Genomic DNA, 11,149 nt, shown 5'->3' with positions numbered 1-11,149 from the left:
GGGGTGCTGGGATCAGGACAGGGATCTGGATCTGGACCGGGATCTGGATCAGAACTGGGATCGGGATTGGGTTTGGGATTAGGACCGGGACCAGGATTGGGACTGGGACTGGGACCGGGACTGGGACCGACCGGGGCTGATGGGGCCTGGGGGCCAGCTGCACCCCCCCTGGGTGCTGGGACCAGGACTGGGATCCAGATCGGGACTGGGATTGGGTTTGGGATTAGGACCGGGACCAGGATCAGGACTGGGATTAGGACCAGGACCGGGACTGGGACTGGGGCCGACTGGGGTTGATTGGTGCTGCGCCCCCCCGGGTTGCTGGGACTGGGATCGGGATCTGGACCAGGATCGGGATTGGGATTGGGTTTGGGATTAGGACCCGGATCAGGATTGGGACCGGGACCAGGACCGGGACCAGGACCGGGACCAGGACCGACCAGGGCCAGTCGGGGCTGTGAGTGAGCTGCGGCTCCCCGGGGTGCTGGGACCAGGATCCAGATCTGGATCGGGATTGGGACTGGGATCAGGATCCGGATTGGGCCCCAGTAGGTTTTAGGGTAAAAAAAACACAAATCAGTGAAATCCCCCCCTGCCCCCCCTTGCAGGAGGCACGGCAGCACCATGACGGACTCCAAGTACTTCACCACCACCAAGAAAGGTGAGGGGGGGCCCGGGCCGGCCCTGAGGGGTCCCGGGGGGCTCCCAGGGCCCATCCCCACGCCCGCCCATCCCGCCCGGCCCCAGGGGAGATCTTCGAGCTGAAGGCCGAGCTCAACAGCGACAAGAAGGAGAAGAAGAAGGAGGCCGTGAAGAAGGTGATCGCCTCCATGACCGTCGGCAAGGACGTCAGGTGCGCGGCCCCGCTGACGGGTTTTGGGGTGGGATTCCCTGGTTTTGGGGCTCTCCGAGGGGGCAGCAGGCGGCTCCCCGCGCTCCCCCGGCCCCATGACGCTGCCTGGGCCTTGGGGCTGCCCCTGCGAGGTGCTCCTGGGGTTGGACCAGGCCTTACAGGTCCCCAGCCCCAGCCACCATCGTGTCACCCCGTGTCCCTTCGTGTCACCCCACATCCCTCTGTGCCCCAACACGTCCCTCCATGTCCCACCTCGTCCCTCCGTGTCCCCCTACATCCCTTTGTGTCCCACCTCGTCCCTTTGTGTCCCACCTCGTCCCTTTGTGTCCCACCTTGTCCCATCATCTCCCTATGTCCTACCCCATCCCATTGTGTCCCGCCGCGTCCCGCCGCGTCCCATCGTGTCCCACCCCATCCCACCCCATCCCACCCCATCCCACCCCATCCCACCATGTCCCTTAATCGCCTCCCACCCATCCCGTCGCGCAGCCACCCACCCTTCATGGTGTCAGCACCCTCCCAGGACAACGGGCACCCCTGCCCCGCTGGGGGGCACCTACGTTCACCCCCCCGGGCCCCCTCCCCGCCCACCCGGGGGCCGTTGAGCGCCCGCTGCGCTCCGTGGCGAAGCGGCTTCTGCGTTGCAGCGCTCTGTTCCCGGACGTGGTGAACTGCATGCAGACGGACAACCTGGAGCTGAAGAAGCTGGTCTACCTCTACCTGATGAACTACGCCAAGAGCCAGCCCGACATGGCCATCATGGCCGTCAACACCTTCGTCAAGGTGACGGCAGTGCCCGCGGGGCGTCCCGGCCGCGCTCGGGGCTCGCCTCGCGCCGGGAGAGAGGGCGGCGTGGCCCCGCGCAGCCCGGGAGGGAAATATTCCTTTGGGGAGGTTGTGGTGGGGTCGGGAGCTGAGGAGTGAGGTTCCTCTGGTGGGAAGGTTTGCCGGGGGACTTGGGGGTTTGGTGGGTTTTGGGTTTGTTTGATTTTTAAAGAAAAAAAAGCAGTTCCCCCGTCGGGGCGTGCCCCGGGCACTGCGGCTGTTCTGCGGGGTTTGGGACCTCAGTGTAAGCGGGGGAGCTGGTTCCTGGGGCACCTTTGGAGCGTTTTTGGTGTTAAAGCTCCGGTGTGCTGCAGTTCTTGGAACGAGATGAGTCCCCTCCTGCGGGAGGCACTCTCGCTTCACCTCCTCTCACAGCCTGAGCACTGAAACCTCGAGGTTTGGGGAACCCGAAGGAGAATCGAGGTCCCGCTGAGCGATGTGGCCGCAGGAGCTGGGAGTCTGAGCGTCCCCTCTGTCCCCACAGGACTGCGAGGATCCGAACCCGCTGATCCGGGCGCTGGCCGTGCGGACCATGGGCTGCATCCGCGTGGACAAGATCACGGAGTACCTCTGCGAGCCCCTGCGGAAGTGCCTCAAGGACGAGGACCCCTACGTGCGCAAGACGGCGGCCGTCTGCGTGGCCAAGCTCCACGACATCAACGCCCAGCTGGTGGAGGACCAGGGCTTCCTGGACACCCTCAAGGACCTCATCTCGGACTCCAACCCCATGGTGATTAGGGTTTGCCTTCCCCGGCCGGGCGGCAGCGGGTACCCTCCCTCTTTCCTTCACCTCCACGCCCTGGCTCCCCTGCTCCCCTTCGTTTCTTGGCGCTTTTTGGCGCTTGGCAGAACGCTTCCAGGGGCAGCAGTCCCCGGGGCTGGGTTCTGAGCTGTGTACCCGTCTCCTGGCCGCGGGGCTGCGGTAACCCCCGCGCTGTCAGCCCCTGTTCCCAAGGGGAGCAGGGCGGATGGCAGCGGGGAGCTGCTGGCCGGGGATGCCGTGGTGCAGCGTGTCCGCTTCCCATGGCTGCTGTCAGCTCAGACCCGCTGCAGCTGCTGGGGGGGGAACGGGTCGGGAGGAATCAAGGCTCTGGGGTTTGCCCACACACCTCGCCGAGCAGCAGCGAGCAGCCAGACCCCCCCGGGAGAGCCGCGGTGCGGGCGGCGGGGCCGTGCTGTCTGCGCTCCAGCTGGCGGGGGGAGGCTGGCGCCCAGATGTCGGAGCGGGGGGCCCGCGCCGAGGCTGCAGCTCATCCTCCCGCACCAGCTTCCCCCTGGGACATCAAACACGGCTCTGGTCCCATGGCGTGTCCCGTCCCCTCCGCAGGTGGTGGCCAACGCGGTGGCGGCGCTGTCGGAGATCGCGGAGTCGCACCCGAGCAGTAACCTGCTGGACCTCAACCCCCAGTCCATCAACAAGCTGCTCACGGCCCTGAACGAGTGCACCGAGTGGGGCCAGATCTTCATCCTGGACTGCCTGGCCAACTACACGCCCAAGGACGACCGGGAGGCCCAGAGGTGGGGGAGGCTGGGGGCTGCAGGGCGGAGGCAGGACGGGGCTGGTGCTGCCCGTTCCCCTCTCCTCTCCCTCTCCTGGGGCGGGGGGGGAGCAGCCGACGTCTGCTCGGTGCCGTCTGGGGACCCCGTGGTCCCTCAGGGAGTGCCATCCCCGCGGTGGCACGAGGAGCGGGCTTCTCCAGCCACTTCGAGACACAATCTGACCGTGCAGTGAGGGAGAACGGGCTGGGCACCAGGGAGCTCCCCCACCACGGGGAAATAACCATCATCGGGGGGCGTTAAGAGCCGGCTGCTCGGCTTTTATGGGGATCCTCAGTGGTGGCCGCCTGCCGTGCTGCCAACTGCTGACGTTCCTTGGGGTTTTCAGTGGGGTGCTGGGCTCTGACTGCCTCTTCTCCCTTTTTTTAAAAAAAAATTTCCAGCATCTGCGAGCGGGTGACGCCCCGGCTGTCCCACGCCAACTCGGCGGTGGTGCTGTCGGCGGTGAAGGTGCTGATGAAGTTCATGGAGATGCTCTCCAAGGACCTGGACTACTACGGCACGCTGCTGAAGAAGCTGGCCCCGCCGCTGGTCACCCTGCTCTCCGCCGAGCCCGAGCTGCAGTACGTGGCTCTCCGCAACATCAACCTCATCGTGCAGAAGCGGTGCGTGTCCTCCTGCCCACGGGCGCTGCTTCCCCGCGCTCCAGCCCTCCCGAGGGCCCTGGTGGCATCCAGCCTTTGGGGACACGGCCCAGCGCAGGGGTTTTGTCCTTCCCGTCGCTGAAATCCAAGGGCAGGGCGCAGAGCATCAGGAGAGGCGGGGAGTTAAGCTGGGATGTCCACAGAGGGTTTATTTCAGGTTATTATTTTGATTTTGGGGGAAGCAAAGGATGGAAAGGCGCCAAGCTGAGGCGTTGGTTCGGTCGTTTTAGTCTAGTGAGGAATTTTTGTGACTCGTCCCTACCCGGTCGTCCTCTTCAAACAAGCGAGTCCTGAAAGTCCCCGTGTCCCTTGGCCCATCTAACGTTGCCGGAGGGCAGGAGGTGGCCGAGGCCCCGTGATCGTGCTCGGGGCGGCAGCGGCCAGCTGGAGAGCCGCAGTCAGATGACCCATCGCCCTGCCGGCATCGCCGCTCTGGGCCATTAAAAGCAGCAGCAGCTTCTGGGGGGAGGCGGGAAGCAATTAGCGCCCCGGCGAGGGGGCGTGCGGGAAGCAGCTTGGCTCCTCGGGGACCTGGCCTCTCCCTTCCCCGGCTTTGAGGCTGTTGTGGTGAGGAGGGGCCAGTTTGGCTCTGGGCTGGCGTCCCTGCTCCCCCAGGATGTCCCACCCGACCCCGCCGAGGCCGGCGTCCCCTGTTGCACTGCAGCCACTCTTTGTTGGCGGCGAGGTTGGGCGTGTGTCCGCAAAGGGGAACCGAGGGCGAGAGCCGTCAGGGGAAAATCGCGGCATCTTGAACTCGGAGGCACTGAGCAGCCCCAAAGCCTTGTGCTTATGGCCGGGCAGCCTCGTCCTCCTGGCCCGGAGCCTTGGCAGCTCCCGGCTCCGCTCACCTCGGCCAGATCCCCTTCATCACCTTGCCTCTCCTTGCCCCCCCAGGCCCGAAATCCTGAAGCACGAGATGAAGGTGTTCTTCGTCAAGTACAACGACCCCATCTACGTCAAGCTGGAGAAGCTGGACATCATGATCCGCCTGGCTTCCCAGGCCAACATCGCGCAGGTCGGGCTCCGGGCGGGCACTGGGGGGCTTGGCCGTCCCCGTTAACGCTTCCCCCTGCCTGTCCCGTGCTCCGGTGCCACCGGGGCCGCGGCTGCCCCGTTAAATTCCTGATCCGGCCGTGGCTTGGCAGCCGGCTGGGGTTTGGGGCGTTGCATCGGGGGGGATCCGTGGGTCGGGGGCTTTCCCGGCCGTGCCGTGCTCACCGCCTCGCGTCCCCGGCAGGTGCTGGCGGAGCTGAAGGAGTACGCCACCGAGGTGGACGTGGACTTCGTCAGGAAGGCGGTGCGAGCCATCGGCCGCTGCGCCATCAAGGTGGAGGTGAGGCTGGTGCGGAGGGGGACACGTGGCGCCTCGGCGCGCCGTCCCTTGGGTCACCTTGTGTCCTGCTGCCAGCTGCGGCCCTGCTCCAACCCGTGCTGGGGGAGCTGGGGGCCTTGCATCCCGAAGAGGATCCCTGAGGAGCCTTGGTGGGGCGTGGGGGCGGCTCGGAGCAGGTCCGTGGGGCACAAGGAGTGCGTCCCATCCCCTCGCTGCCTGCAGCTGGTGTAGGGTTTGGGGCACAGGAAGGGGGGGACAGCACCTGGGTGCGTCCCCCTTCTGCTCCGCGTTGGGTTTTGGGAGCACGGCGGGGTGTGATGAGGGTGTGAGGGCATCGCTGACTGCCCCCCCCCCCCCGGCAGCAATCGGCGGAGCGCTGCGTCAGCACCCTGCTGGACCTCATCCAGACCAAGGTCAACTACGTGGTGCAGGAGGCCATCGTCGTCATCAAGGACATCTTCCGCAAGTACCCCAACAAGTGCGTGGGGCGAGGGGACGGGACGGGGCTTCCCCCCCGGCTCCTAACGTGGTGTTCCCAGCGCGGTGATGAGCAGTAAGCCAGCAGCCTGCACGAGTCGCCAGCGCTTCGGAGAGGGGGTGGGCACCAGACAAACGGGGCCGAGAAGTGAATTCTCCGAAGGGGCTGGCACGGGCAGTGTCCCAACGTGTGTTCTGCTTAGCAGACGTCCCCGTGGTACGTCTGGGGTTTCAGCTCTGGATACAAAAGCGATGGTGTCCACAGTCCTTGGCTTGGCTTCTGTACAAAATCGTTCTGAAGAGCGGGGTTTTCTGTACATCCCCCCGTCTTTCTTCCCGTCCTGCTGCAGTCCTGCTGCAGGTGACGGGGCAACATGAGGGAGCGGAGCCGGGGCTTTGGGGTGACCTGTCCCTGCCTCGGCAGGTACGAGAGCGTCATCGCTACCCTGTGCGAGAACCTCGACTCCCTGGACGAGCCCGAGGCGCGGGCTGCCATGATCTGGATCGTGGGCGAGTACGCCGAGCGCATCGACAACGCCGACGAGCTGCTGGAGAGCTTCCTGGAGGGCTTCCACGACGAGAGCACCCAGGTGCGGCGGGGCTGGGGGGCACAGCTGGTGGCCACACGAGCGTCACGGGGTCCTGGAGGTGTCCTCGCAGCGCCTCGTGCGGCGCTGGGTGTGGGGCACCCTCTGTGCAGTGCCACCCGGGCACCTTCCCGTCTGGAAGGGACCCGCTGGTCACCTGGTGCCAGCGCAGAGTCTGCCCTTTGGAGCTGAAGAAGCGGCGGGTTGGTCTGGGGGGGCTGCTGATTTTTCAGGGGAAATTTTGGACGGGGGGGAGGGGGGGGTCACCCGTGGAAATTTCCTCCAACCCGTTGCGCAAGACCGCATCCCAGCGGCCTGCGCGGGGAGAGCTGACGTCTTCTTGCCCTGTCTGTCTGTCTGTCCTCGTGCCCGCAGGTCCAGCTGCAGCTGCTGACGGCCATCGTGAAGCTGTTCCTGAAGAAGCCCACCGAGACCCAGGAGCTGGTGCAGCAGGTGCTGAGCCTGGCCACGCAGGTGGGTACCAGCTCCTGCACGGGGCCAAGCTTCCCCTGCCCCGTGTTTCGGCGCCGACCCCCTGCTTCCCGCAGGACTCCGACAACCCCGACCTGCGGGACCGCGGCTACATCTACTGGCGCCTGCTCTCCACCGACCCCGTGGCCGCCAAGGAGGTGGTGCTGGCCGAGAAGCCGCTCATCTCCGAGGAGACCGACCTGATCGAGCCCACGCTGCTGGACGAGCTCATCTGCTACATCGGGACGCTGGCCTCCGTCTACCACAAGCCGCCCAGCGCCTTCGTGGAGGGGAGCAGAGGGGTCGTGCACAAGAGCTTGCCCCCGCGAACGGGCTCGTGAGTGTCCCCTCCTCGCTGCCAGCTGTCCCCACCAGCCACGGGGACGTCCAGAGCTGGGTGTGGGTGATGGGGATGGACACCGAGCTGGGCTGGCTGTCCCCTGTGTGGTCACAGCGTGGCTGGGGGGGGTGGGCACCCCTGGAGCCAGGGGGGCTCCAGCGGGCTCCAGCAGAGCCCTGCAGCATCTCACGCCTCTCCCTTGTCCTTCCCTGCAGGAGCGAGAGCGCCGAGAGCCCCGAGGCAGCCCCCTCGGCCGGGCAGGCGGCGGAGCAGCCGGCCGTCATCCCCGCGCAGGGCGACCTGCTGGGCGACCTGCTCAACCTGGACCTGGGCCCCCCGGTCAGCGGGCCCCCCCTCGCCGCCTCCTCCGTGCAGATGGGTGCCGTGGACCTCCTGGGAGGGGGCCTGGATAGCCTGGTGGGTCGCCGCGCCGCGTGCTCCTGCCCTGGGGGTTGGTTGGTGGGGCTCCTGGGGGTGGGGTTGTCTTCTCCACCTGGAGACGTCTGGGCTAGCTCCTTCCTTCTCTGGCTCGTGATGAGGGCTGCTAATTAACCTCATCCCGTCAGGCAGCTGGAGCAGGGCTCCTTGGTGCCTGCACCCGAGCAGCTCAGTGACCGGGGGACGTGCCCTGCCCGTGCCAGAGCCACGAGAAGGAGATGCCCGGGCAGGACTAACCTCAGTTCCCTCCTCCCTGTCTCCTGTCTCTTTTTTGTCTCTTCTCTCCTGGCTTCTCTCTGCATGCGCCTGGCTCTCCTCTCCGCCTTGCCTGCTTCTGCTTGGAGATGGGGGACGAGTCGGAAGGGGTATGCACCGGCCCTTTTCTTAGCCCTCTAGCCCCCTGCCCGCCTCCGCAGCCCCCTGCCCCGAGGGCTGGGTGCGGAGCTGCCCCCGCCGTGTCCTCGGGACCCCTCTGGGGACAGGCAGCCCCCGAAGCGCTCAGCCTCCGTCCCTCCGGCTCTCGGCGCGCGCGGGGAGCCCCAGCGACCCCGAGCCCTCGCTCAGTCACGCCAAAGCTTTTGGGAAGTGCCCGTGAGGGGGTGTCCCGTGGGGCCCCTCGGCACCGACAGCGCTCTCTTGTCTCTTGCAGCTGCGCAGCGATGTGGGAGGCAGCCCCGCCGTGAGTGCCCTCGCGCCCCTGCCATCTTCCTCCTCCTCCTCCTTTTTTTTTCCTCCTCCTCCTCCTCCTCCCCGCGGTGTCCCCTGACCCGCTCCCTTTTCCCCTGCAGATGGGTGGCGGCGGTGGCTTCGCGGCGCCCGGCCCCGCGGTGCCGGCCAGCATGGGAGCGCCCCTCGGCAGCGGCCTCGGGGACCTCTTCGACCTCACCGGGGGCGTGGGGACCCTGTCGGGGTCCTACGTGGCGCCCAAATCGGTGAGTGGGGCGGCGGGGTCCGGCCGCCCAGGGCAGGGCTCGGTCACCGAAGCGTTCATTTCGGGCTAAAACCGCGGGGATTTTGCGTCTCGACCCAGGTGTGGCTCCCTGCCATGAAGGCCAAGGGGCTGGAGATCTCCGGCACGTTCAGCCGCCAGGTGGGCTCCATCTCCATGGACCTGGTGCTGACCAACAAGGCCCTGCAGGTCATGTCCGACTTCGCCATCCAGTTCAACCGCAACAGGTGGGGCGCCCCTGGGGACGCGGTGGCACGGGCTGGTGGTGCCAGGGGCTGGTGGCAGTGCCAGGGGCTGGTGGCGGTGCCAGGGGCTGGTGGCGGTGGCAGCCGCCGGGGAACGGCCTCGCGTGATGATCCTTCCCTCCCTGACGGCGCCGACGTGATGGTCACCAAGGCGAAGCCTCTGAGAAGTTGTCTGAGGAGGCTGTTCCCCGGGGCACCACCGCCTCGCTGGGCGCGGGGCGTCCTCCTTGGCTCTCCCGGGGAGCCGAAGCTTCGTCCTCGCCGAGAGGAGCACGAACGAGGGGTGCTCGTAGTAGGGGAGCGCCAAAAATCAGCGGGAATCTGGAGGAGGAGGGTGCCAGGCTGGGGGGGCTGCCTCGGATTGCCCCACGATGGGCAGGGCAGGAATGAGTTGGGCTCTTGGAGGGGATCAGGGTGCAGGGAGGTGAGCTGGGGCGGTCCCAGAGCCGGCAGTGAGACCCCCCCGCCCTCACCCCCCCCCCCCTCACCCCGTGTCCCCCCTCCCAGCTTCGGCCTGGCCCCGGCCGCCCCCCTGCAGGTCCACGCGCCGCTCGCCCCCAACCAGTCGGTGGAGATCTCCCTGCCGCTCAACACGGTCGGCTCCGTCATGAAGATGGATCCCCTGAACAACCTGCAGGTGGGGGCACCCCCTCCCCCGTGCCCCCCGGGGGGCTCATTTTGGGACCCGGGCCCCTGCTGTGGGTCAGGGGCGGCGCTGACGTCCCGGTGTCCTTCCTTCCCAGGTCGCGGTGAAGAACAACATCGATGTCTTCTACTTCAGCACCCTCTACCCGCTGCACATCCTCTTCGTGGAGGACGGGAAGATGGGTGAGTCGGAGCACGGGTGCCGCCCCCTCTCCTAAAATCCTCCCGGCCGCCTTCCCAGCCCTGGGGATGGAGCCGGGAGCTCCAAAAAGCCGGAATCCCACGGGAATCCGTGGCAGCCTGACCAGGCTGGGGTGCCCGAGGTGGCCTTGGGCCACCACCTCTCACTCCTGAGCCTCTTCCCCGAGGCAGCTGAGCTGGCTGACCCCGAAGCAGCGGGCAGCTGGCCCAGGCTGCTCCCGGGTGGCTGCCGGGGGGGGCGGCAGGGTGCTCCCGTCGGCCCTGGGTGGCCCCGTGCTGTGCCGGGGCTGGGGGCTGGAGGAGGATCCGACTCCCGCGGTGGCACCGCCGCCTGCTTGTGTCGTGGCTGCAGAGCGGCAGATGTTCCTGGCCACCTGGAAGGACATCCCCAACGAGAACGAAGCCCAGTTCCAGATCAAGGACTGTTCCCTCAGCGCAGGTGGGTCCAAACCCTTCCCGGGGGCTCTCAGCCACGTCCGTGGGGCTGGGGAAAGGTGGGGGCTCCCCTTTTCCCTGCCCTCCGGCCACGCAGATGGTCTCAGCAGCCTCCAGCGGAGACGTTGGGTGCCCCAGGAGGGGCAGTGCTCATTAAATGGCGCTGGCGGCGCTGGGGCTGGCGGCGGGGGCGGCTCCAGCTGGTGCTGAGCGTTTCTGCGCCCCCCCCCCCAGACGCCGTCAGCAGCAAGCTCCAAGGCAGCAACATCTTCACCATCGCCAAGAGGAACGTGGAGGGCCAGGACATGCTCTACCAGTCCCTGAAGCTCACCAACGGCATCTGGGTGCTGGCGGAGCTCCGCATCCAGCCCAGCAACCCCACCTTCACGGTACCTCCCCTGCCCCTCGCCTGTCCCCGTGCCCCTCGCGTGCCCGGGGTGGGACGCGGGGTCCCTGTAGGGCCGCCCTTGCCGCAGCGGGGAGGCAGCGGAGGGAAGCAGAGAGATCCCAGCCCGCAAAGTCCCTTGGCTAAGCCGTGGCGCTCGGTGCAGCCCCGTCCCCATCCTCGCTGCCTTTTTGGGGCGCTGGGGGTGAGCGGCGCTGCTGACCCCCCCCCTCTCTGTGTCTCCGTCGCTGCGCGCCCGCCGCCGCCCGCCCCGTTCTTGCAGGATTTGGAGGTCAGCACAACGGGTCCTATCCTGCCTCGGGGCTGTGCCTGCTCCCTTCCTTCCCCAGCCCCGGGGGCTGACGCTTCCCGGGGAGGGGGGGGGGCTCGGGGCCGGCCCAGCACCCCTGGGGGGCTGCTTTGCATGGGGAGAGCTGCAGGGCCCCATCCTGCACCCGCCTGCTGCGCTCCAGGAGCGCCTCCAGCTCCAGCGTGGGCGACGCCTCGGGGGGGGGGGGGGGGGACCCCCCCCCGCGCCCCCCCCCCCCCCCGGACCGGGGCGGGGGGGGGGGGGGGGGGGGGGGGCTCGGTGCCCTCCCGTGCCTCCGTCCCCAAGCCCCGGGGTGCAGGCTGAGCTCCCGGCACCCCGTAAGCGCCCCCCCCCCTTTCCCTCCCCAGCTCTCCCTGAAATGCCGAGCGCCCGAGGTCTCCCAGCACGTGTACCAGGCCTACGACACCATCCTGAAGAACTGACGGGGGGGGGG

The 11,149-nt window shown here is 67.7% G+C and overlaps 1 protein-coding gene and 1 non-coding gene across 4 annotated transcripts; both read left to right on the top strand.

The window, feature by feature from the left end:
- Positions 1-604: 604 nt before the first annotated feature.
- AP1B1 (adaptor related protein complex 1 subunit beta 1) lies at positions 605-11,149 on the top strand. 3 transcript variants are annotated; one of them, XM_035312517.1, is made up of 22 exons: positions 605-661; positions 748-853; positions 1,501-1,636; positions 2,163-2,408; positions 3,006-3,196; positions 3,619-3,840; positions 4,774-4,894; positions 5,117-5,212; positions 5,575-5,690; positions 6,114-6,279; positions 6,652-6,750; positions 6,825-7,084; positions 7,303-7,504; positions 7,870-7,890; positions 8,175-8,204; positions 8,314-8,457; positions 8,556-8,701; positions 9,227-9,356; positions 9,463-9,547; positions 9,918-10,004; positions 10,235-10,389; positions 11,064-11,149. In XM_035312517.1, exons 1-22 carry the CDS (start codon positions 625-627, stop codon positions 11,136-11,138), a joined length of 2,871 nt encoding a protein of 956 aa, XP_035168408.1. In that variant the 5' UTR covers positions 605-624; the 3' UTR covers positions 11,139-11,149. The 3 variants fall into 3 exon arrangements, with proteins under 3 accessions (XP_035168408.1, XP_035168409.1, XP_035168410.1); XM_035312518.1 differs by lacking the exon at positions 8,175-8,204; XM_035312519.1 differs by lacking the exons at positions 7,870-7,890; positions 8,175-8,204.
- LOC118157972 lies at positions 8,807-8,910 on the top strand. Its single transcript, XR_004746753.1, has one exon. It is a non-coding gene; the product is annotated as a small nucleolar RNA SNORD125 (small nucleolar RNA).

Source organism: Oxyura jamaicensis (genome assembly GCF_011077185.1).
Source record: "Oxyura jamaicensis isolate SHBP4307 breed ruddy duck chromosome 15 unlocalized genomic scaffold, BPBGC_Ojam_1.0 oxy15_random_OJ72971, whole genome shotgun sequence".
NCBI classification, from domain to species: Eukaryota; Metazoa; Chordata; class Aves; order Anseriformes; family Anatidae; genus Oxyura; species Oxyura jamaicensis.
The sequence above is the reverse complement of the archived record's forward strand: the minus strand, read 5'-3'. Positions and strand labels throughout refer to the sequence as shown.